This window comes from Nomascus leucogenys, chromosome 22a, assembly GCF_006542625.1.
Source record: "Nomascus leucogenys isolate Asia chromosome 22a, Asia_NLE_v1, whole genome shotgun sequence".
NCBI lineage: Eukaryota > Metazoa > Chordata > Mammalia > Primates > Hylobatidae > Nomascus > Nomascus leucogenys.
In genome coordinates, this window is record NC_044402.1 from 11,620,863 (window position 1) to 11,647,058 (window position 26,196).

Here is a 26,196-nt window from a genome sequence, read left to right on the forward strand (position 1 = left end):
TATTCCAACCTATGATTTCTCAGTCCATAGCCTATAGCCATCATACCATCTCAGATCATAGTCACATCATAAGAACTGGCTTAAATGCCAGCCTGAAAGGATTTCTAAGTTGATAATTTCGTAAGAGTTATGTTCATGATTTAATATTTATGTCACAATATTTTACTAATAAAGTCCACTATGTATCGTTTACTATCAATGCCATGTCAAAACAGTATACAAAAGTTTCATGTTCCTTGCGAAGAGATAAACTCCTCTTTAGATTAAACCTTTATCACCAATGATATAGAGAGTATTGCCTTTTGAGTGACTCTTCAACAATTTATACAGCAAGATAGGAGGAATAAGTTCTGCTGTTCTGTACCACTGTAAGGTGAATATGATTAACAACAATTTAGTGTATATTTTCAAAAAGCTAGAAGAGAGAATTCTGAATGTTCACAACACAAAGGAATAATAAATGTTCAAGGTGATGAATGCTAACTACTCTGATTTGATCATTACACACTGCATACATGTATTGAAATATGCTCTGTATCCCATAAATACATACAATTATTACATGTCAACTTAAAATAAAAGAAAAAATAAATAAAGGCTCAAAATTTGCCTGAAAAAAACAGATGAGCTTATTTTTCCCCTCCCTCTTTATACCAACGAGGGTACAAACACCCCTCTGATTCCTCACGATACAGTTTAGAATTATTTCAACCTTCCCTTTCTTCTCACACCCCACAGCATATTTCACAAAAGTATAACAAGATGTGTATGACTCCCAATTGTTCTGGAGTGAAAAGAACTTATTAAGGTGCAAGTACACCTGTAGCATTAATAAATCCTTGGTTTTTTGTATTGTTTATCTTGGATTTGTTCCATATTATAGCACAATATAAAGATTACATTTGATATTAACTTTGATATGTTTTACTGCATTATACATGGAAGAAAAATTATTAAATTTTAGTTTCAGTTATATATATTAATACACATGCACACAAACATGTCTGTATATGTACGGTCACAATTTGAAATGTATTCCTTACATGATAAGGTCATCGTAAAAAAAAAAAAAGTTGGAAATCACTGCTCTACAGTATTTTGCATAGAGTAAAAGGGAATATTATCAAAGTCTGTCCTAAATGTATGAGCTATAGCAGGAATATTGAAAAGTATGCAAAACATTAGTTCAGGAATAACTACATAAACTTGGAAGAGTTCTGGGAACATTGTAAGTTCCCTCCTGTTAATTTTTTTTAACCAGCCTTTCTATTTCCTCATTAACAAATAGCAGTAAAAATTCCTTTAAAATGCTTTTTATTTTATTTATTTATTTTTTTTTATTTTTATTTTTTTTTGAGACAGAGTCTCCCTGCATCACCCAGGCTTAAGTGCAGTGCCACAATCTTGGCTTACTGCAACCTCTGCCTCCCGGGGTCAAGCAATTCTCCTGCCTCAGGCTCCTGAGTAGCTGGGGCTACAGGCACACACCACCACGCCTGGCTAATTTTTTAGTAAAGACAGGGTTTCACTACATTGGCCAGGCTGGTCTCGAACTCCTGACCTCAAGTGATCCACCCACCTCAGCCTCCCAGAGTGCCAGGATTACAGGCATGAGCCACCATGCCCAGCCTAAAATACTTTTTAAAAATATATAGATATGTTAAGACATAGCGGGGAAAAGGGCTAGCTAAGATAACATACTGCCAACCCAGCCAGTAAGACAAACTCGGAAAACAGAATAGTAACCGACAGCTATTAAAAATAAATAAATAAACAAACAAACAAACAAACCAGGTGTGGTGGCACACTCCTGTACTACTAGAGAGGCTAAGTCAGGAGGATTGCTTGAGGCCAGGAGTTTGAGACCAGCTGGGAAATATAGCAAGACCCTGTCTCAAAAAAAAAAAAAAAAAAGATAAAAGCAGGCCAAATCCCTGGCACCTACAGGAAGAAGGGGTGACAAGTATCACAGGAAGGAGAAGAGACCCAATTACCTAACCTAAATAGGTGAAGTGACATGTTCAATCATTCAGGAACTGCTGGGTGCCAGGCACTGGTTCTGGATTCTCCAACACAATCTAATAATGCTTTATGCCTAGCACAGAATGTGTCAGACAATAAAGACTGTCAAGAGTACTGAGAGAAAAACAGTATAAAATTACTCCCAGGTTTCCCTCCAGTATGATATAGAAAGATGGTCAGGCTTCAATAACAAGCAGAGGCATATTTAGATAAAAAGTGATGAATGCAGTTTCGAGCACATTCAGTTTGAAAAGCCAGCAAGACATTCTGGTGGAGACACCCTGGTGGAGGTGCCCAGCAAACAGAAATGATCCAAAGTTGAGAAGGAAAGGCCAAGGCTACAGCCACATTTGGAAATCATGCCATGGAAATGATGACTGAAATTCGGAGTGTATAATCTGACCCAGAAAGAAAGTCCCAAATAATACACAGTGGCTCCTGTCTGTTCATTTGACTGATTATCACTGTAAATGGGGCACTGAATCAGAAGAAATGTAATACAAACAAATCAGTTATAATATTTAAAAACTCATCAGTCAATCCAAAATCAATCTGTAAAAGCTACGTGAAATAATTATTTCTTTTCTCTAATAATAAGGACAGGATAAGACAGAATACAATGAAATGTTCAAACTAAAAGGGGGTCTTGGAAATAAAATACATCTCCTTCACATTGTGACAATGAAGAAACCAACATCTACAGAGATTATGGAACTTAGGTCAACCAGCTAGTTACTATCAGGGTCAAAATGTCATCTCCACAAAGCAAGAGCTAATTTTTAAAAACTATTGATCCTATAATCTCTCTCATGGGTTCCTAAATAACTATTCATTTAAATAAATTTTACCTATGTATATTTTCTTCTCTAAGAGAAAAAAAGTCAATTTTCTCCCTGATTTCTCTTATGGTAATTGTTTTAGACACACTTCTCATTCAACAATATATGAATTATCAGTCCTCTAGTTATTCTAAAATAATTTGAGTTTTATTGAGGCATAACTGACAAAAATGCTGCATATTCAAGATATACAATGTGATGGGATTTTTTAACCCTTTTTAATTGTAAATTGAGAAAAAATAAACTATGTATTTACAGGCTACAAAGTGATTATGATGTCTTGCTATACGTATACATTGTAAAATGATTACTACAGTAAAGCTAATCAACATGTCCGTCACCTCACATACTGACTTTTTGTGGTGAGAATACTTAAGATCTACTCTCTTAGCAAATTTCAACTACACAAATGTCTAAGGAAATATAATTATTAATTACAACATATGTAATTCAACAGCAAATAATTTAGGTACAATATCAAGATATAAATGTTTCTCTATATATGTGTGTGTGTGTGTATACACACATATATATATTTTAGGCAAGATATATATATCCCTGTCAAGATTTCAATATGTTGTCCAAAGACTAGGTCCATATGCTATTTATGTAGTAATAATGAAGAAACTAAGCAGTGTAACAGAATAAAAGGCATTTTGATTGTAGGGTCATCTTCATAAAATACAATCAAAATAAGACATTATAAGAAAACTGAAGATTAATCCTCTCATTAATATAAACGACAAAATCCTCCACAAAATATTAGCAAATAGAGTCTAGAAACATATAAAAAGACTAATACATAATGAACAAGTAGGATTTATTCCAAGAATGAGAGGTTGGTTCATCATTCAAAAATTAATCAACGTACTTCACTGTATTAAAAGACAAAATAAGAAAAGCCATATACCATATCAATAGATACAGAAAAAAAATTCTACAAGATTCAATACCCAGTCATGATAAAATTTAGCAAATTAGGAATAGAGGAAACTTAACCTAATGGTATCTATAAAAAAGTACAACCACATTATAGTTAATGGTAAGAGATAGAATGCTTTCTCCTAAGATGAGGAAAGGCTGGAAGTCATCTCTTACCACTCCCACAGTGGAGAAACCTGGCAGGTATTTCCTTAACTGAATGACCTAAATTAACATAACTAATGATAAATCCATGGTGACAGCATGAACCCCCTGATATGATGAGATAAGAAAGGCATTTCGCTACTATGGTACTCTTCCTAAAAGCACATAACCCCAATCTAATGATGAGAAATAACATCACACAAACCCAACTTGAGGGACAGTCTATGAAATACCTGACCAGTACTCTTCAAAACTATCAAGATCATGAAAAATAAGGAAAAGTTATGAAAGTGTCACAGCCAAGAGAAGACTAAGGAGACATGACAACTAAATACAATGCAGTTTCCTGGAGGTGATCTTGAAACAGAAAAAAAAAAAGTGAAAAAACTAGTGAAATCCAAATAAGTTTAGAGTGATGTATCAATGTTAATTTCTGAATTTTTGAAAGATGTACCATGATTATGTATTAATAACATGTTAGCATTAGGGGACACTGGTGGAAGGTATATAGGAACTTTCTATACTAACTTTGCAATGTTTGTGAAAATTTAAAATTATTCCGAAACTTAAAAAATTAATTAAAGGACAGAAGAATATATACTTTGTAAACACTAACCAAAAGAAAGTTGGAATGAATATGTGAATATTAAAGTAGATTTCAAAACAACGTAGATTTTTTTTTTTCTTTTTTTTTCCAAGACACAGTCTTGCTTTGTCATCCAGGCTGGAGTACAGTGGCGCAATCTTGGCTTACTGCAACCTCCGCCTCCCGGGCAATTCTCTTGCCTCAGCTTCCCGAGTAGCTGGGATTACAGGCACCCACCAACACACCCAGGTAATTTTTGTATTTTTAGTAGAGACAGGGTTTCACCATGTTGGCCAGGCTGGTCTCAAACTCCTGCCTTGTGATCTGCCTACCTCGGCCTCCCAAAGTCCTGAGATTACAGGTGTGAGCCACCGCGCCCAGTCTAACAAAGTATATTTCAAAGAATAAACATTACGTAATGATAAAGGGGTCAATTCAAGAAAACATAATAATCCTAATTTTATGTGCATTTTGCCACACAGTTGCAAAATACTAAACTACTAGTAAAAAAATTATATATTTTAAAGGAGGAATAGACAAACCTGCAATTACAGTTGGAGACTTCAATTCTCTCTCTCTGTAATCAATAGAACAAATTATAAACACAATGAAATAACACTACACACCACTAGAATGACTTAAAATTAAAAAGACTGATCGTATCAAGTGTTATAGAGTATAAGGAGCAACTTAAACGCTCATATACTGCTGGTGGAAATGTAAAATGGTACCATCACCTTAGAAACAGTTTAGCAGTTTCTTAAAGGTATAAACGTACATTTACTATATGGTCCAGCAATTCGATGTTTACCAGAGAGGAAGAAAGCACATGTCTACATAAAGATGTATAAATGAATGTGTATAGTCACTAAGTTTGTGATAGCTGAAAACTGAAAATTACCCAAATGTCCATCAACTGACGAATGGATAAACAAGATGTGTTATACCCATTAAACAGAATCATTATCAATAATAAAAAGCAGTAAATTAATGATATAGGCAACATCAAGGATAAACTACAAAATAATTAGATTGAAAGAAGCCAGACAAAAGAGTAGACTGTATGATCCATTTCTACAACATTCTAGAAACTGGAAACTAATTTATAGTAATGGAAAGCAGATCAGTGGTTGCCTGGAATGGAAGGGGCTCACAGGAGGGAGAGGGAGATAATCTAAGGACACAAGTAGCTTTTGGGAGTGATGGATATGTTCAATATCTGAATTGTGTATACATATGTCAAAATTCATTAAATTACACGGTTTAAATATGTGTGATTTATTCGATGTGAATTCTACCTCAAAAAGCTTCAAAAAATGAAAAAAATATATAGTCAGCATATGACCCAACAAACATTCTTAGGCATTTATCCAACAGATATAAAAAACTATGTCTAGATTCCAGGACAGGCAAAATTATTCCACAGTGACAAAAAGCAGATTAATGGTTGCTTAGGGTTAGGGTGTGGAGTTAACTGCAAAGAGATACCAGTGGCTTTTGTGGGGGTGATGAAAATGTTCTATATTTTGTGCTAGTTACACAGGTGTACCCATTTGTCAAAACTCAAACTATAAACTTAGTTTATTTAAATTATACTTCAATAAAGTTATTTTCCAAAAATGGAGATGGGGGAATTTGGTGCCCAATCTAGAAAACTAACCTAGAGAGGAAACTTTGTAACACAAGAAGTTTCTAAATGGGATGTTTCCTATATATCCAAAGTAAACTATGTTCCTAATCCCAAACAGATGATTTAAAAGGGCAGCAACAACTATCCTTTACTGAATACTACTCTGTACCAAGCACTGTGCCCTGTACATACATTTCCTCTAATCTTCTCAACAATCCTGCAATGAAGGTATTATTATTCTCATTTTATTTTTTGTTTGTTTTGGGACAGGGTCTCACCCTGTTGCCCAGGCTGGAGTTCAGTGGCACACTCGTGGCTTACTGCAGCCTCAAACTCCTGAGCGCAAGTGATCCTCCCACCTCAGCCTCCCAGGTAGCCAAAAAACAGGCACAAGCCACCATTCCTGGATAATTTTTTAAATTTTTTTGTAGAGACAGGGTCTCGCTATATTGCCCAGGCTAGTCTTGAATTCCTGGGCTCAACTGATCCTCCTGCCTTGACCTCTCAAACTGCTGGGATTACAGGCGTGAAAGCCACTATGCCCAGCCTATTTATTCCCATTTTAGATTAGGGGACTTGGGCTCACAGAAGATAAGCTACTTACCCAAGGTCTCTCAGTAAGTAAATGAGTAAGCCTCAGCCTCCAAGAATAAATCTGGGTCTGTCTTAAACTATTTCCAATACAACACACTGACTCCCAGTACCTGTTAATTGGGGATAACCTCTATTCTACTGAAATTTAAGAAAAATGCATTTGCTTCCTTAAACTATCTTCTTGAATACAAGTATCTGCTAGTATAATGACTTTCATTCCCCAGGAGATGCCTAGCACATAAGTACTCAGGTATTTTATATGTTTTAACCTAAATTCATAAGATTTACTGTAAAGCAACTATTAGTTGCATTACAAATCTTTTCCATTATTAACATTTCTCATTGGAGGGAAAATTACATTCTAAGGGTATAATAGATTTTGCAATTATTACTAACATGATTACCATATACCAATATTATACCAGTATAAGGATAAACCAAAAGTGATGACAATGAAGAACTAAGCCTAAACACTCTCTCTATGCTTTCCACATTTGATAGCCAACATAGTCAATGAAAGACACTATAATACCCAAAATATCAAACTGAAAGATGTACTGATTTAAAAGATCATTGGACCTTATTCAGTGCTTTAATTCCCTTCATGCAATCTTAATTTTAAGAAAAAAGACAGGCCAAGTGACTCATACCTATAATCCCAGCACCTTGGGGGGCTGAGGCAGGTGGATCACTTGAGGCCAGGAGTTCAAGACAAGACTGGGCAATACAGCAAGACCCCTAACTCTACAAAAAAAATTTAATTAGCTAGGCATGGTGGCTAGTGCCTGTAGTCTCAGCTACTCAGGAGGTTGAGGCAGGAGCAACACTTGAGCCCAGAAGTTCAAGGTTATTGTGAGCTATGATCACACCACTGCACTCCAGCCTGGGCGATAGAGCAAGACCCTGTCTCAAAAAAATAAAGCTATGAATTTTACCACTTGGTATGGTGAACCCTTTAATTCTTAATGTCAATACTAAGAAACTACTGCACAATTCAACATTACAAAACTGGGAACCAAGCAGTACAACTCCCACTTTTTACTGGGAACTAATTAGTTATAATTTACGATAGCACTCAATCTTCTTGTGTCCCTGTGTCTCACTTAGCTACTTCCCAAGAGGGAGCATTGGGATGAATTAATTGCTCATGAAAATAAACATATACACACACATGCATATACATTTACAATATACATGTTATAATATGATTACATTGTAGTTACACAACTTGACACATTCTTTATTCAAATATGTATACTCATTTATTTTATATTGCTTTATATATTATCTTATTTATTTTATAGATTAATTTTAATATATTTTATTATTCCATATGAAATTATTTTATGTTACAGAATTTTACAGGCATTTTTAAAGTAATAAAACACTATGCTTACAAGATGAAAAGTTTGCTGAATTCTCTCACATCACATTATGTTATTACACTTTCAGAGGTCTTTTCAATGACATTACATGGGTCACTTTTACATTGATGAAAATATCTCACTTTTTATTTTTAAGCTTTTCCTACAGATCCCACGAGAGCATTCTGCTTTCTACAGATGTCACACAGAAACCTATCTGAATCTTCGGTAAGTAGGAAAAAAGACACAGATGCCTCCCATGCTTGTTCTCATAACAAAAGACAAGGAAACAGAGATGGCAAACAATCTCCAAACCCTTTATATTCAGAGACCTAGTACTTTTCCAAAACAGGGAATTCAAGGTTTGCCAAAGACTTCAGTAATTTGGCCTTAGCAATAATGGAAGGTATACAGCTGGAATCCGTTATATACTGCTCTTAATATATTAAACAGTGATCCCTCTGTCCTAAAAAATACAAATGAAGATGCCTGCAATTTCCATGTAGAAAGGCAAGTCATTTGTACATCATCTTTACAGAGGATGACAACGTGGCCAATTTTTTTTAATGAGGACCTCTTAGAATCACTAAAAGCACAGGGACTGAGAATAGTACTCCCAGAAACAGGTAGACTCCAATATCCACTTTGTTTCTCTTTTTCTAAGAAAAACTAATCACACAACATGCCCCATCTCCTAAGAGACAATCTAATAACTGAGAGTCTTCTAACCAACAGCAAAGCCAAGTAAAACCTTATAGAACTCCCCTTCTCGTAGGGAAAGAAAAGAAGTTAGATGGTGTAAGTCATGCACAGAGAAACGAAACATCTAAAGGCTATTAACTAGGAAGTTCATTATTGATATGCTAGAAATTATGTACTAGAAGTTTGTCGCTTTTGTTTCCTAAAAAATATAGGCTGGCACCACTCAAACATTGCTGGCAGAAGTACAAACTGGTCAAAGCACATTGGAAAACTGTTTAGCAATATCTTTTAAGCTGGACATAGGCATATGCTATGACCAACAATTCTGCTTCTATAATGATACCTAAAAGAAATGCACACATGTATTCACCAAGAGGCTTGTACATGAATGACTATAACAGCATTATTCATAAAAGCCCCACACTGAAAACTAAGCCAAATGTCCATCAGCAGTGGAATGAATAAATTGTGGTATATTCACATAATGGAATAGTATACAGCAATGAGAATGAACAATCTGTTGCTCCATGCAACAATATGGATAAATCTCTTTTTTAAAATATTGAGCAAAAGCAGCTATACACAAAAGGTACATAGAGTGCTTCCTACTATATAAAGTTCAAAATCAGGTAAATCAATGTATAGTGTTAGAAGTCAGTAGAGTAGCTACCCTTTGCAGGAAGTACGGGGCACTGGGGCAGGAATACAAAGGGAGCTACTAAGCTAACGTGATAATGTTCTATGCTTTAATCTGGATACTGGGTACATGGGTGTGTTCACTTGTGAAAATTCAACAAGCTGTATTATGATTTGTGCACATTTCTGCATATATTCAAAGATCGCGTTAAAAAATAAAATATAAGCTTATGAAAGTACTTCTTTAACTGATATTCCAAATTCATTACTTTCTTAAATGTATAAAGGCAAACAAAGAACAAACCAGACCATGGGAACGAACTCAACAGAGAGACAGGAGAGGAATATCAAGAATGAAGCAAGATCATCACAGAGCACACTTGGAAAGGAGACGGTATATATCTCTCTCAAACAAAGGTGTTTGAGATGTGACAAGATGTTAAAAGACCTGATTAAGCAATACTCTCTCTACTCCCTTGCAACTGCAAGCTGAAAGCTCGTCGCTAATAGGCTACTCTCTGGAAAGCCCACAGAATTCCACTCTCACCAGTTGAGTTGTAATTAAGAGTCAGCTAAGTATGTTCCCAAACCAGTTTATCTATCTCAAATTTCACTTGCTGTTGCAATTACATAATTTAATTAAATATTACCTAAATATATGAATACATATATTTGTTTCTATCAAATTAAATTAAAAGTTTTAGAAAAACTAAATTCAATAAACATAAGTTGTCAAAGAAAATTGCTATTAAAGTATGGAAGAACAAAACTTTTAAAACACAAGTAGAAAATCATAAAAACCTAGAACCATGCTTTCAGACTGCTTCATAAGCAAATTTAAATTCTTGTTCAACTTTAAAGAAAACTGAACTTGATATTGTAAATGCATTATGTGGTGATTTATGAAAGAATTTCAAACTAATCAGCAGACCCATACTCAAAGAAAAGATCATGACTTTACATCAAAAGATTGGCAAATGAAAATATATTTATAGTTTACATGAAAATGTAATGTTGAAAATATGTATCATTTATGATTTTATGATTCTAGCCAATTGTTTATATTAACTAACCAACTATCTATCTTAATTGTGAAGAATGCAAAAGTCATCTCCTGTGTTATCACTTAAGAAAACTGAGCAAGCAATATTGGTCCCTCAAGACCACCTATATACACATACACACATGCACTCACAATGCAAATGTGATCTCTCTCTCCCTCTCTCTCTCTCTCTCACACACACACACACACACACACACACCCCATACCTCACTAAAACAATACTGAAAGGCAGCAAGCACCAAAAACAGAAATCAAGACAATAATGAAAGTAAATGTGGGGACACAGGTCTTAAAAAGGAGGGCATTCAAAGGAGTTTTTCACACAACTTTCCACTTTGGGATAGCAAATAAGATAGGTATTTTAAAAGATAAAACAACCAAAAGCTAGGTGGGTAGCAAAGCTTTAATCACTGCAGTTCTTCCTTACTGTCTCATTGCTACCCTATCCTAGTCTTGAACCCAAGAAGTACACCAGAGTTTTCACATGGTACAACACTTGTTTATTTCCACTGATTTGACTGCCGAAATCTCACTCTTTCATATCACTAGGGGGAGCACTTACTCTTTAAAAAACAGGAAGAGAAATTTTAAAAAAAGTTCCAATTAAAGATGCACTTTATGATCGGGGGCAGTGGCTGTGGAGGCAGTGTGTGCCTTCTGTAGTCTCAGCTATTCAGAAAGCTGAGGTGGGAGGATCATTTTAGCCCAGGAGTTAGAGCACTGTGACTGTGCCTGTGAATAGCCACTGCACTACAGCCTAGGAAACAGAGTGAGACCCTGTCTTTAAAAAAGAAAAAAGAAAAAAAAAAAGCAAAGCTCTTTATCTGACTGTCCCGGGAAAGCAAAGTGCAAAATGCTTTAAAACTCACAGCACAAAGTGAAAAATATTGTTAAAGTCACAAATGACTTTAAAAGTAAGCAACATAAAAGCTAGGCTCAGTACATTAACCAATCAACACATTTAATGCATAATAGCAAATATTACTTAGGGTCATTTGGTAAGAAAATATATAAATCAATAGGCTGACCTTACTATTACTCAGTTAAAAATGCTTAATTATGATTTGTGAAGATTCTAATTTCTGATAAATACCATTGGCAAATGAAGTTAATGGATCTCTATCACAAACTTCAGTTGGTATACTTTGTCTTTTTATTAAATTATTGGAAGGCAAAATTAATACCATTATCCTCTTTTAAAGTTTTAAATGTAACTTGAGCACCTAAGTAGCAAGGAAGTAGGGAAAGGGAAAAGGAGACAGAAGGGAATTAACAGTAATGGGATGCCTATTATGTGCCAGGTGCTTCAACCACACCAGAAAAGGGAATGATTATTTCCACTTTACAAATGAAAGGCAGGGCTCGAAAACCATAACTAACTTGACCACTGTCACATAGATAATAAATTATAGAACAAGATATGACCCATAATACCTAAAATCAAAAATATCAGAAGTTGCTTAATTCATCTGGCAGTATGGTCATCTTAAATACTCTTTATTCCATTAAGAGGTATATATTTATATCAAAGCAAAGAACAAGAAAGAACAACAACAAGAAAGCTTGCCCTTGTCCTCTAAAAGCTTGTCTTCCAGGACCTTACAATCTACTGAAGAAAACATGCAAACAGTTAAGGAATATAAATCAATGATTAATGGCCAATTGAAGAAAGCGCCACTAAGTGATAAGGGAGCTCAAAGAAGCCTGGGATCCATGTGGTTTAAGCAGTTAGGGAAGACTTTATGAAAGATGTAAGATTACAGCTGGATCCTAGAGATGGTGTATGTTGGATGGGGATATATTGAAAGAGTACTCCAGGATGAAGAAAAGCAAAAGTTAAGGATGAACACAATGAAACTGAGTAACAGTGAAAAGGCCGGCAAGAATGAAGCAAGATCATCACAGAGCACACTTGGAAAAGAGATGGTCTGTATCTCTCTCAAACAAAGGTGTTTGAGATGTGACAAGATGTGGCCGATTAACCAATACTCTCTCTACTCCCTTGCAACTGCAAGCTGAAAGCTCGTCGCTAATAGGCTACTCTCTGGAAAGCCCACAGAATTCCACTCTCACCAGTTGACTGAATCAAAAAGTGAAGAATTAAGTGGAAACAACCCAATATCCATCAATTGATGAATGGCTAAACAAAAGTGCTATATCCATACAGTAGAATACTACACTGCAATAAAAAGGAACAAACTACTGATACCTGCTACAACATGGGTGAACCTTGAACACACTATGCTAAGTGAAAGAAGTCAGTCACGAAAGGCCATATACTGTATGATTCCATGTTTAGGAATGTCCAGAATAGGCAAATCCATAGATACAGAAAGCACAATAGTAGTTTCCAAAGCTGAGAGGGTTGGTATTGAGGAGTAACTGCTAAGAGTACAAGGTTTCTTTTGGGGGTGACAAAAATGTTCTAAAAATGATTGCAATGATGGTTGCACAATTCTGTGAATACACTACAACCCACTTAACTATACAGTTTAAATGGGTGAACTACAAGGACTATGAATTATATCTCAATAAAGCCATTTTTAAAAGTGAGGGACTGGAGGGATATCACATTGACCAGCTAAGATAGAGTCACCTATGGAGTCTTCTGAATGCCAAGCTTCAGGGTCTACACTTTATCTGGTAGGCAATCAGAAATAGACAAGTAAAGATTTACCTAATGAAAGCACAGCATACATACTTAGGATTCTTCTATAATAAAATCATTCACATGTTTTAAGTACATTCCAAAAATATATGCAAAATCACAAAGAAGAGAGAACAGGAAAAAGTATGATATGATTTTGACTAAGACACAAGCTGTGACTATTAGGAAAGTTGTTTTGCTTCAGTGCTAAATGCCACAGATGGGTACATCAGTATCGTACGTATGCAAAACCACAAATTCATCTGTGTCAAATCTTTGAAGACTGTAATATTCTAAACTTAATTGTGAAAATGTCATTAATAACTGACATGTCATATTTCAGGGTAAGACAATGAACAGTATAATTTGTTTTTTATCGATGACAGTACTCTATATGTAATGCTTTTTTCAGATACTGGATTCAATCTAAATGCTATCAGAAACCCCACTAATATAAAGCATTGCTTACTGATGCTTACACATCTGACTTTGAATTCTAATTTAACATAATACTCCAAAATAGTTTCGATACACAAAATAAAAGAACTAAAGAAACAAACCTGACACATAAAAGCAGAGAGAAAATATATATAACATGTTATATATTATACGTTTATATAATATTCAATGCAGAGGAAAAGGTAAAGTGCTCAAAAATAAACCTGAAAATCACTGACAGACGGAAAAAAGGACTCAGCAAAGTACAAACTGAAAAAAAAGGAATAAATTACATCTACAATAGCAGGCTCAATACACGAGAGAAGATGAGAAGGCCTAAACAGCGGCAAAGTTCAGAACATCTCTATGAAACAATCCTGTCCCCTCCCCTGAATCCCAGGGAAGAAAGACCCTTTCAGGCATTCTTGGCATCATCCCTCCCAAAGCTGGACTAAGGTGAAATCCCACATTCCCCCAGGAGGTGGTAAAATGGTGGGGATACAAAAGAAGAACTCAGTTGGAGAACCCATACACAACCAAACCAGTGTTCCCCTTGTGAGTCACCTTGCAAACCTCCTTCAAGGTAGGTGAGCCACAAGAAACTAAAGGAGATATTGAATCTCTTTTAAAATTCTCTTGTCTAAGAATGAGAGGGCCCATCTCTCTCTTTAAGGGCTTTGTAAATTCCAGAACTGAGCGAAACTTATGTTGAGTCTGAGAAATAAAGACAACTCAGACAACCTGGTTTGCTAACAAACAATAAAAGCAAAACAGAAAACAAATAAGCTTTCCTAAAAAAGAAGCCTTATCACTGATATCTAGAATACAGTGTCTTCTATCACAAGTAAATAGAGCAAGACTCTCCATTTCCTAATTCTAAGCCAGTGTTTATACTAAAGAAAAGAATTCAGTAGGAATAAATAGGAGTTTATTTCAAATCATTAACTGTTGTAGATTAAAACACATTTATCCACACCTTCATCAATTTTCTACCTACTTTGAGTAAAAGAACTGTGGGAAAAGGCAAATGTTGACAACTATTGTTCACCATAATAAACATGTTAATTATTAAGGAATAAAGTATTCCAAATATAACACAATAAAATATGAAAATGGGTTAAAAGTTGGATTATTCTCTAAGTAAACACCCAAAACACATACCGTTGAATTCATACATAAATAGAAGTGTTCTTTGAAGTAAATAGGTAGAAATGATGGGCGCATGCTACCACAGATACCCCAAAGAGAGGGGAAAATAACATCAACATAAAGTCTAAGATGCAGAAACATTTCTAAATGATACAATTATCAGAGGGAGTGGTCTACATGGTAAATATGCTGATATTCTGACTAAAGTTACAACAGAAACTCATGATGCCACTTTTAGTAGGCTAAAAAAGTAATTAAGAAAATTGAAGACCTGGAGAGGGAATTTTTTTTCACAGGCTCATTCAATGAATAACATGGGACTGGAAACATGATCTGTAAACAAGAAAGGAGAACAAGAAACTTGCCAGTACCTGAAACTGGCGCTGAGCTAACGAAACAAGGATAACAAATATCCTAGGAGGTAAATTACATCAGTTTTCAAAACCTGATTCTGGAAAAAAGGAGTGACTAATTTGCCAAAAGGGAAAAATACGTTGTGTAAGCTAATGAAAAATTTTCAATATACGCAAAATGCTGTAGGAGATTTCTGTTTCTAAAGGATTTTAATCAATTAATTAAAACATCATTAATGTTCACTGTATTAGTTTTTAAGATGCTCAATCTACAAGGCAATGTTTTAAATAGTTCAGAAAAATCTTGTAAATATTTGCAGTAACCATTTGCCTTAAGCAATTCTGTAGAGCCTGTGAGATGGTTTGAAATTTAAATGACAGTAGGCTCAACTACGTTTCTAAAACCCCTCAGGCAAAATCATAAACCTTGCATAGCAAAAGTAATACAAACAGGATATCCTGAACAGCAAAATGAACTACCATATTTGTGGATCTTTTTTTCCGTATAGTAGATCCCATATAATGTTCCTACTCTACAATGAACTTAAAACTAATCGCTGTATACTCAAGTCTCATCTAAACTTACTGAATCTTATGTGAGAAAAACCAAAGCCAGAAAAGAAAAAAAGGATGAGGTTCAACTCCAACCATCTGCTCTTCCTCCTCCAAGCAACATTCTATACATTAGGTATTTTATTTAAATTCTCAAATTCGTAAGTCCATAGCCAAATCTAATTTATAATATAGTTAAGTACTATGCACACAAAAGTACTCTGTTCAAGTGGCTAAGTAAATCTGAACATAACGGCAACATACATTTTAGAAAGCATTCACCTCTGCTGCCACAGGGGAAAAAAAAGAGCAATTTCACAGAAAGACTAGGAAATACCTGAGCAGATAAACAGCCCTTTCAATATCACTGAGGTCTTCATCGACTGTCAATCTTTCTATTTCTTCTGGTGTCTGTCAAGGGTAAAATACACATTTATGCACCACAAACGTTGGTTCAATCTTGCCCCTCAACCTCCCAGTGACCCTCATTTCATTCGGATAAACGAATGAAAAAGTTTCACAATTAAGCATTAACAATGAAAACTAATCAAGCAGCTGAGGATACCAGGCGACATCAATCATGGAGGTCTCTAATTGGGTGGTCGAGTTTGGGGAGGGGACTGTTTTTTTCTGTTTTTATCCTTCTAGCTCCTGGATTGCAGCTTGAAAATCACATCGTGGCTTCAGAACCTTGGCTGAAATCCATTTCATACGCATGTTATAAAACGAATACATACACTTTTTATCTCTAATACCTCAAGGCTATTTCTCCAGCATTTTCCACCCCAAGAAATGCTAAAAGGGGGATGGATGAAGACTGCAGCCGAGTAGGCATGAAAAGGACAAGATCTGGAGTGGGGGAGGGAAGGAAATAAACTCTGGGGCTGGAAGAAAACCAGAGATTTGAGATATTGCGGCAGGTGGGAGGGAGAGGAGCTAAAGCAGCTAATTAAGCAATGGCCAGGGGAAAGGGGTCCCGTCCGTAAACTAGGTTTGCTGGCGCTAAAGGTTGGAGCCTCCGGGAGGAAGATGACTCTGCGGGGTGGGAGAGCCAGTAGGGGTGGGGGGGAGCAAGCTGAAGGTTGACTCCCTCAAGGGGGTTGGGGAGCAGGGTCCCAGCTAGAGTCCTGGAGGGGTTGGGAGGAAAGGATGCGCGGTGACTCAGGATGGCGGCAAAGGGTCGCGAGGGACGACACTGAGAAAGAGTACTGACTGGGAAGCGAGGGGAGGCCGGGCTGCCTCGAGGGCAGAAGGACTCGAGCTTGATCTGACTTGGTGGGCTGGGGGTGAGGGGACGGGACGCGGGGTGGTGTCTCCGGGAGAGGTGGGGGGAGGAATCGGGAATGTGTGGACCGAGGGGTGGGCCTGGGGCCAGAACCCGGGCGGCGTCAGCGGACCAGAGGTTGGGGAGCCCAGGAGAGGACCGGGGAGAAGTGGGCTGCGGCCTCGAGGGGCAGCTCCCGTGGGGGGGGGGGGCGGAAGGAAGGGGGTCCGCGACCGAGGACGCTGGGGCTGCCCCGAGGGCTGGGGCTCGGCCGTTCCTGGGGGTGGGCCGGAGGCATTCGGACGCCTCAGGAGGGGCAAGGGCCGCGGGGCTGGCGCCGGTCCGGGGCTAGGGCAGGGACCCGTCCCTTGGGGATGGGAGTCCAGACTAGAGAGGACCAGGTCCGCTCTGAGGAAGGGTCCGGGAGGGAACCGGCTTAGGGCGACACGGCAAGAGGGGCTGGAGGAGGAGGGGCCGGTCCGACTGAGAGGGTCCCGGCGGCGGGGAGGGTGGTGGGGTGGGGCGGAGATCAGCGCGGGGCCGCGCGGGGCAGGCTGCCGGACGCCGTGAGGGCAGGTCCTCTCCCCGGGGCGCACCTTGAGGCTCCGGCGGACCGGCCTCTCGATGATGGTGAGCTCCTGCAGGTCCTCCATGTAACCGAACAGGCTGTTCTGACTGAAATCCATCGCGGTGGCGGGCGGCGGCGGATGCATGGACTGCCGGGCACTCTCGCCGCCCGGGCCGGAGCGGCCCCAGGATGCCGGACGCCCTCAGCCCCGCGGCCGCCTACCAGCAGGACTTTCTCCCGCCCTTGGCCGCTGGAGCCGAGCGTGAGGCTGCGGGGCGGCGGGAGCAAGAGCACGGCCCGGCGAGGGGGCGGGGCGGGCCCGGAGAGGGGGCGGGGCGAGGCTCGCGGGCGGGCTGCGGGGGCGGGGCCAGGGGCGGGGGCCCGCCACGTTGCCCGCCTCGGCCCCGCCCCGTCCCGGGCGCCGCGCGCACGAGGCCGGACGCAACTGCCGCGCAACGACGCGGCGGCCCCGCCACCCCTCTGCGCCCGCTCCTCGCCGTCCTCCTAAACCCCCGTCCGCCCCCAACCAAGGGTGCCCCACCCCACGGCGCGTGCGCAGAGCCTTTTGCCTTCCGCAGCCGGCTGAGGCGGACTGGGGGGGGGGACTGGGGGGCGGGGGGCTGAGGGCGGGGAGGCTGAGCCAATGAGAGCCGAAGCAGAGGAGAGGGAGCTGGCTGGGCTGCGGCTGCACCTGCTGACTTAACTGTCCAGTTATTCCCAGGACCGTCCACGCTGCGAACCCGGAGACCCCCCTAGCACAGCTCCAACCCTGAGAGGAGCGCTGAGTGCCCAAAATAAGCAGTTAGGACGCGGGGTGCCCGGCTGACGGGGGAGGGGGCTGTGGGAATACAGCCCTGGAGGGGCTGGCTTTTGGGCAAGGGCAGCATTCGGAAAAGGCCTCCCAGAGAAGAGTCACTTAAACTGAATCTTAGCGACCGATAAGGCTTTCCCAAGAGAAATAATAAAAGCAAGCCGGTCTGGGGTTGAAGCCTGGGTGTGTTTGGTTGTGTTTGAGAAGTGCCGTCGAAGTAGAGCTCGGGGCTCGGGCACCGAGGGCGTGGCGAGGTGGGTGGAAGGAAGAGGACCTAGGTCCTTGGTGAAGAAAAGCCCTGCTCTGGACAGCCACGCTGAGTCCCTTGCACTTGGTTCTGTTAAGAATGGGGCGAGATGGAAGGGGGATTGGGGCGATTTTTTTGGACCTTGGGGACAAGTTCGTACTGTTCAGCTCGTCAGTCAGCAAGGCCCTTTTCTTTTTTGTTTTTATTTTCCACTCGTTCCTTCTCCACACCCATTCTTCTACCCGCCATATGCACCCTCTCCTCTATTAAGGTATGTCCCAGTTCATGCACCGTATACAGCCTCGAAAGATAAATGGTTTGTATCTGTTTTTTAACATACATGAACGGCATCGTGATGAGAACTCATTCTCTTCCTTGTTTTTCTCTCAGTGTCTTAGAGATCTATCCATGTGACACTATACAACAAGAGTTCATTAATTATGACTAATAATAGTATTTAATTTGTGTATCTATCATATTCTACTTATCAATTCCTCAAATAACGGACAGTTAGGTCGCCAGCAGTTCCTTGCTACCACAGACCATGCTGGAATGGGTGTTAGACGTGTCCCTTACAGAACATAAGAAATCGAGTCGCTGGGTCATGAAGTCCACAGTGTTTGGTTTCACTCTGTCATGTTGCCCTCCAGATGGCTTTGCCATTCACACCCACCAATGGCACACGAAGGTAGGAAGGTACCCGTTTCCCATTTTATATGCTAACATTTGGTATTATCCGATGTCCTAATTTATGTCAATCTGAAATCAGTAAAGTAGTATCACGTTGTACTTTTGATTTGTATTTCTTTGATTGGTGGTGTTAACCATTTTTCCATACACTTAAGAACCATCGAGATTGTTTTCCTTCTGTGAATTATCTATTTACATCATTTACCTATTTTCTGCTGGATTTTATTATTTTTTTTTTCTGAATGAATTGAAGGAGTTGAGTTTCTTATATGTTCTAAATATTAATCTTTTGTCAGATTTTTTTTTTTAGAAAAACACTGCAAATATTTCTCTCAATCTTTCATGCATCCTGTTTGCTTGGTCTTTGCTATGCTACAATGGAGGAGAAATCCTTAATTTTCATTTAGCCTAATGCATCAAATTTTAGCCTTGTGGAGTGTGGTCTTGGGGTCTTGTTTAAGAATCTTTTCCCACCTATTAGTCGCAAAATATTCTCCTACATTTTCCCCTATTTGGCTTCATACTTTTACCTGTCACGGGTCTTAATCCTTCATCTTGCATACAGTTTGAGCAGGAATACAGTATTATTAACTCTATTTAGTGAGCCAGTTTTCCCAGCAGCACCCACCAATTCATCTTTTCCCCTCCAATGCGTGATGGCATCTGTATTGTATGCCAAGTCCCTAGAGACACACACGTCTGTCTCTGAGCTCTTGTAGCTATTCTATTGATCTATATCTGTTCCTATGCTAGTGCTGTGCTGATTTTATTGCTGTGGGTTAATTATACATCCTAAGATCTGGTAAAGTGAGTGAATCTCCCACTCTTGTCTCTTTTGTTTTTCAATTTTGCCTTTGAAATTCAAAGCAAAATGGTCAGTAATGATGACCACAGCTAAAATTCAGGTTTTCTAATCCCTACTTTACTAAGGAGAAGTGAAGGGAAGTAGAAGAGGACAGAAACATGATGGGATGAGGACGGAAAAGAGGCAAACCCATGAGGAGGTGGTTTTCCTAAGCAAATATCTTACAGCCTCACCTTTCTGTCAATTTCTGAAATTCTCTGCCTTTTGATTTGTAAATGATACAAAATATTACCTGTCAACTTTACCCTGTTCCAGCTAAGAAGTATTATCTCACATTTGGATTTCGTAACAGTATCTATCTAAAACTGGAGGACGTTCTTAATGAACAATTGATTGAATATACAGATATAGCTTTAATGTTGGCTGTTCTAGGGCAGGAGGGTGATGAAGGGAAAATGTTCAATTTGATGACTGGAATCTGTAACTGCTCTAATTACCACTCTGTGGTGAAAGTAGCCTGCCCAGCCTGGCTGCCAGGAAACCTGAGTCCCAGTCCTGGCTCTGCCACTGACATGTGGCAGAATGACTCTTGGATCTCTGTTTTCCTTATCTGAACTGCTTTCATGCATGTTGTCTCAACATGCCCTCAAATCATCCCCGTGGAATGCAGAAAAGCTGCATCACTATTCTAATTTTACAAATAATGAAATTGAGGCTCAGAGAATTTATGTGACTTAGTCATGAACACACAGCTAACGGAAACTAGATTTATCCACTTTGTTTATTCATTTAAAAATAGCATGGTAGGCCGGGCACAGTGTCTCATGCCTGTAATCTCAACACTTTAGGAGGCTGAGGCAAGTGGATTGCTTGAGCTCGGAGTTCGAGACCAGCCCGGGCAACATGGTGAAACCCTGTCTCTACAAAAAGTACAAAAAGTAGCCGAGTGTGGTAGCACACACCTGTAGTCACAGCTGCTAGGGAAGCTGAGGTGGGAGGATCGCTTGAGCCCAGGGGCTCAAGACCAGCCCTGGCAACATAGTGTCTCTACAAAAAATAACAAAATTAGCTAGGTATGGTGGTGCACACCTGTAGTCACAGCTACTTGGGAGGCTGAGGCAGGAGGATCACTGGAGCCCAGGAGGTCAAGACTGCATCACTACACTCCTGCCTGAGCGACAGAATGAGATCCTGTCAAAAAATAAAATTAAAAAAAAATAGCATGGTGCTAACTAAGCACATGGACTTCGAAGCTCAGGTACTTAGGGTTGAGTCAAACTCTGCTGCTTCCTATCTTCAGCCAAGTATTTCACCTCTCTGATCTTCACTTTACTCATCTCTAAGCTAGGAATAATAGTAGCGCTTAGTACAAAGTGTTGTGAAAATTAAAGGAGATAATATGCATACAATGCTTAGAAACATTCTTGGCACGAGGGTTTGTTGTTACTACTATTATTGTCACCAGACCAGTGTCCCTCTGAACCCAGGTTCAGAACAGAGTCAAGAAGTTGTGCTGAATCAATTGATTATAATGGGAGGCAAAATAATGTTTCCCCAAAGATATCCACATCCTAATTCCCTGAACATATGGGCATGTTACCTTACATGGCCTAAAGGATTTTGATGCAACTAATTTAAGGATATTGAAGTAGGGAGATTATCCTGGCTTACCTCCGTGGGCTCAATGTAATCACAAGGGACCTTCTTTTTTTTTTTTTTTTGAGACGGAGTCCTGCTGTGTCGCCCAGGCTGGAGTGCAGTGGCGCAATCTCGGCTCACTGCAAGCTCCGCCTCCCAGGTTCACGCCATTCTCCTACCTCAGCCTCTCTGAGTAGCTGGGACTACAGGCGCCCGCCACCACGCCCGGCTAATTTTTTTTTTTTTTTTTTTTTTTTGGTGTTTTTAGTAGAGACGAGTTTTCACCGTGGTCTCGATCTCCTGACCTCGTGATCCGCCCACCTCGGCTTCCCAAAGTGCTGGGATTACAGGCATGAGCTACCACACCTGGCTGACTGCTGGCTTTCAATGTGAAATGGGGCCATAAGCCAGCACCCTATAGAATTTGGAAAAAAAAAAAAAAACTTAAAAATTCTCCCCTAGGAGTGCAGCTCTACTGACATCTTGATTTTAGCCCAGTGAAAACTATTTCAGACTTCTAGCTTCCGTAACTGTAAGATAATAAATTTATGTCGTTTTAGGCTGCTAGGTTGGTGGTAATTAGTTATAGCAGCCATAGGAAACTAATACAATTATATCATACACAAAAAAACAATTTTAGGTGAATAAAAAGCTGAAATATGAAAGGCAAATCTTTCAAACTTTTGGAAGAAAATATAAGAGAGTCATTTTATGACATCTGAATAGGGAAAATTTTCTTAAAACAAAAGCATAAGCCATAAAATAAAAGATTGATAAATCTAACTACTTTTAACTCCAGCCTGGGTGACAGAGTCAGACCCTATCTCGAAAACAGAAAAAACTGTAACTACTTTAAAATTAAGCAATTGTGTTTATCAAAAAATACCACAAAGACCATGACAAGACAAACTATAAACTGGGAAAATATATTGGCAACCAATTGATCATAGAGGAATTACTGTCCAGAATCAAGAACTTCAAAAAAATCAGAAGACAACTAAATAGAAAAATGGGCAAAATATATAAACAGGCAGTCATTTTACAGAAGAAGAATCACCAATATGAAAAGGAGCTCAATCTCAATAATCCTTAATTAAGAATAATTAACATAACCTTAATAATAATTAAGCTCAACCCTCGCTAATAAAAGTGGAAAGGCAAATTTACATACCCATCAAACAGGCAAAATTTTAAACATCTGATCACATCAAACGTTTTGCAAATGTCAAGAGGCAGACTTACATACTGCTTGTGGAGTGTAAACTGGTGCAACCACTTTGGAAAATAATTTGGCATTAACTTGTAAAACACTAGAGAAACCCTTGCACATTTGCACAAAGAGCTATGCACAAGAAGTTTCATAGCAGTACATATTGCAATAGCAAAGGCCTGGAAACAACTCAAACATTTACGGACATTTAAATACTTAAACTAATTGCATTTTACTCAATCAATGGAAAACTGTCAGTGAAAACATACCACAACTACATAATTCAGTGGAGACAAATCTCAGAAACATGTTGAACAACAAATGCAAATTGCCAAAGTTTATCTACATATGACACCATTTATACAATATTCGGAAACAATAATATATAATATCTATACTTGGTTAAAATGACCAAAAAAAGAAGAGGAATGGTACACACAAAATGCAACCTATTGTTTAGCTCTGGGACTAAGACGTGATCAGGGAGGGACACACAGAGGGCATAGGTAATGTGTTATCTTTTGAATTGATCATACATGAGTGTTTATTGTTATGCTCAAAATATCCATATGTATTACATATAATTTTTTATGCATGAAATAATATTTTATAATTTTTTAGATCAGGGCAAGTAAATGTTTTCCAGTTATAGGTTAGCCACTTCATTTATCCATTCAGTCATTCATTCATTCAAAAATATTTCAAGGATTATTGCTATATTATAGGCATTGTTCTAGGTGTAGGCCTCACTATCAGGTAGCATACATCCTAGTGAGAACAATGAAAATCAATCTAATCCAATAAGCATACAATTAAATATATCATTACAAACTATGATAATTGCAATGGAAAAAATACAGGTAGTTAGACTGATGGAGGAGCATTACCCCACCTACTTTTGGGTAAGTGAGAAATAAACCTTCTTTGTGTTAAGCCACTGAGAGGTCATGCTTTCTGTTTCTGCAGCATTGGCTATATATCCTGACTAATAAAAATTGCAGGCCACAGAGTGACAACAGGGACCAGGTGGGAAATGATTGTAGCTTGGACTCGAGTCATTACTATAGTGGTGGAGAGATGTAAACAGATTCAAGAGAAGTTTTACAGGTAACTGGGATGGATTAGATGGGGGCAGTGTGGGGCGGTGCGTGGCGGTCAGGGAGGCAGAGGCAGTAAAGATGACTTCCAAGTTTTTGGCTTGTGGAGCTGGATAGATGGAAGTATCAGCCACCCAGTGCTCCTTCTGTGCTTTCATTAATGTCTGAGTAGATGGCATTTGCTGACAACTGCCCCAGAGCTCCATCTGCAGCTCCAAGTGGACGTCACAAAGTCTGCCTCTCAAGTCAGCACCTGTTCTCTGCAGTTCTCTTCAGCTTGGATCTTAAGTGAACTAGACCAGGCTCCTAGTGGGCCATATTTGTTGGAATCTACCCAGCACCTGATACAATGGTTAGCACATAGTAAGGGCCCTGTTAATGTTTATTGAGAAATTGAGAAGAGAAAGAGGGAGGAGGCGGGGAGCAATAAACTGGAATATTAAGAGGCCATCTACCACCCTGGTCCGAGCCACCATTATTTCTCACCTGGATCAAGGGTGCCTCTGCTTCTGCCTTTCCTCTTCTAAAGTTGTTCCCAACATACGCAACATGAACCTATTAACACAAAAGTCAGACCTAGTCACCATGAGCTTGAAACCAGGGTTTCTTAACCTTGGCATCACAGACACTGTGGGCCCGGTAATTGCTGGGGAGGGGAGGAAAATGCTGTCCTGTGCATTGAAAGCTATCCTCTACCCACTTAGTGTCATACCGCTACTCCACCTTCTTTCCCACCACTGTGATGATGAAAAATGTTTCTAGAGATTGCCAAATGTCCCCTGGACACAAAACTCCTCCTTCCCACCCCAAACCCTGCAATTCTGTCCATCTCGTGGAGAATGTCCTTCCACATGCCCTCACCCTCTGATCTCATGTCCTCCCTTTTCTCCCTCACCCATTCTGCGTCCTTCATGCACACTGGCTGCCTTGCTATTCTTCCAACACTCAAGGTATGATCCAGATCAGAGCCATTGGGCCTAGTCCCTCTGCCTAGAATGTTTTTCCCTTGGATTTTCAAATAACTCATTCCATCACCTCCTTTAGGGTTTTACTCAAATATCATCTTCTCGATGAGGCCAACTTGGGATGCCTTTCATGAAATTAAAATCCCACTGTATTAGTTTGCTAGGGCTGCCATAACAAAATACCACTTACTAGGTGGCTTAAACAACAGAAGTGTATTTTCTCACAGTTCTAAAAGCTGGAAGTCCAAGATGAAGGCATCTGCAGGGATGGCTCGCCCCCTGTGGCTGCCTTCCTGCCAGGGCCTCACATGATCTTTTTTCTGGGTATAGACCTCCCTGGTTTTGTGTCCAAATTTCTTATGAAGACACAGTCCTATTGGATTAGGGCCCATTTTAAGTTAATTTCCTCTTTAAAGGCCCAATCTCCAAATATAGTCACAATCTGAGATACTAAGGGTTAGAGCCTCAACATATGAATTTTGAGAGGGACACAATTCAGCCCATGACACCCACCATCGCCACCACCAGCAATGATCACTCTACCATTCTGAATATTTTACTTATTCACCTTGTCTATGGTCTTTTTCTCCTCTAATAGAATGCTATGTTCTGTAAAGGCAGGGATTTTTGTCCATTTTATTCACCACTGCATTGCCAGTGTCTAGAATCATGCCTGGCACATAACAGATGCTTGTTAACTATTTGTTACAGTAATGAATAGACATAGCTCCTCCACTTAACTTCTCTGAGCTTCAGCTCCCTCTGTCAAATAAGGGAATTAGGCTAGATAAGACAGAGCAAGAATTCTGTTTTATTTAAATCTGAGTGCCAACGTAGCTGGGTTACCTAGAAAGCAGTCTGCAGTGAAGCTTAGGTGTTAATGCTTCCTGGCGGTGGGGGAGACGCGGGGGGGTTACAATCGCAGGGCAGCTGGGGTGAGGGAGAGTGCAGTGAGATGGGGCAGGAAGGGAAGCAAATACAGGGCACTGTGCTGCCCACCAGGCCTCAGTTTACCAACAGGCACTGCCAGATACCTGGCCACACAGGACATCTCGAGGCAGGCCTGGGAACTGCCCATGGGAAGGAGGCCTGTCAGGCTTCCTGCCACCTCCCATTGGTCAGAGTTGTCTTCTTAGGGATTAACTCCCTTGCACTGGAATTGTCTTACCTGGCTCAGCAGCCTCTGGGGCTCAACCCCTCAGGAAGAGGGCTACCTCCAGCCAGGAAGTGGATGGAGGAG

General features: G+C 39.7%; 1 protein-coding gene across 4 annotated transcripts in view; it reads right to left on the reverse strand.

Annotated features, from left to right (window-relative positions):
- Window positions 1-17,788, reverse strand: part of PPP4R4 (protein phosphatase 4 regulatory subunit 4) — a 121,395-nt gene extending 103,607 nt beyond the window's left edge. For all 4 annotated transcript variants that reach the window (XM_030803401.1, XM_030803400.1, XM_030803402.1 and 1 more), the window contains exons 1-2: window positions 17,522-17,788; window positions 15,999-16,072 (exon numbers count right to left, since the gene is read on the reverse strand). In XM_030803401.1, coding sequence (XP_030659261.1) covers window positions 15,999-16,072; window positions 17,522-17,638 — 191 coding nt within the window. In that variant the 5' untranslated portion in view covers window positions 17,639-17,788. The remainder of the gene's footprint in view (window positions 1-15,998; window positions 16,073-17,521) is intronic.
- Window positions 17,789-26,196: the final 8,408 nt, after the last annotated feature.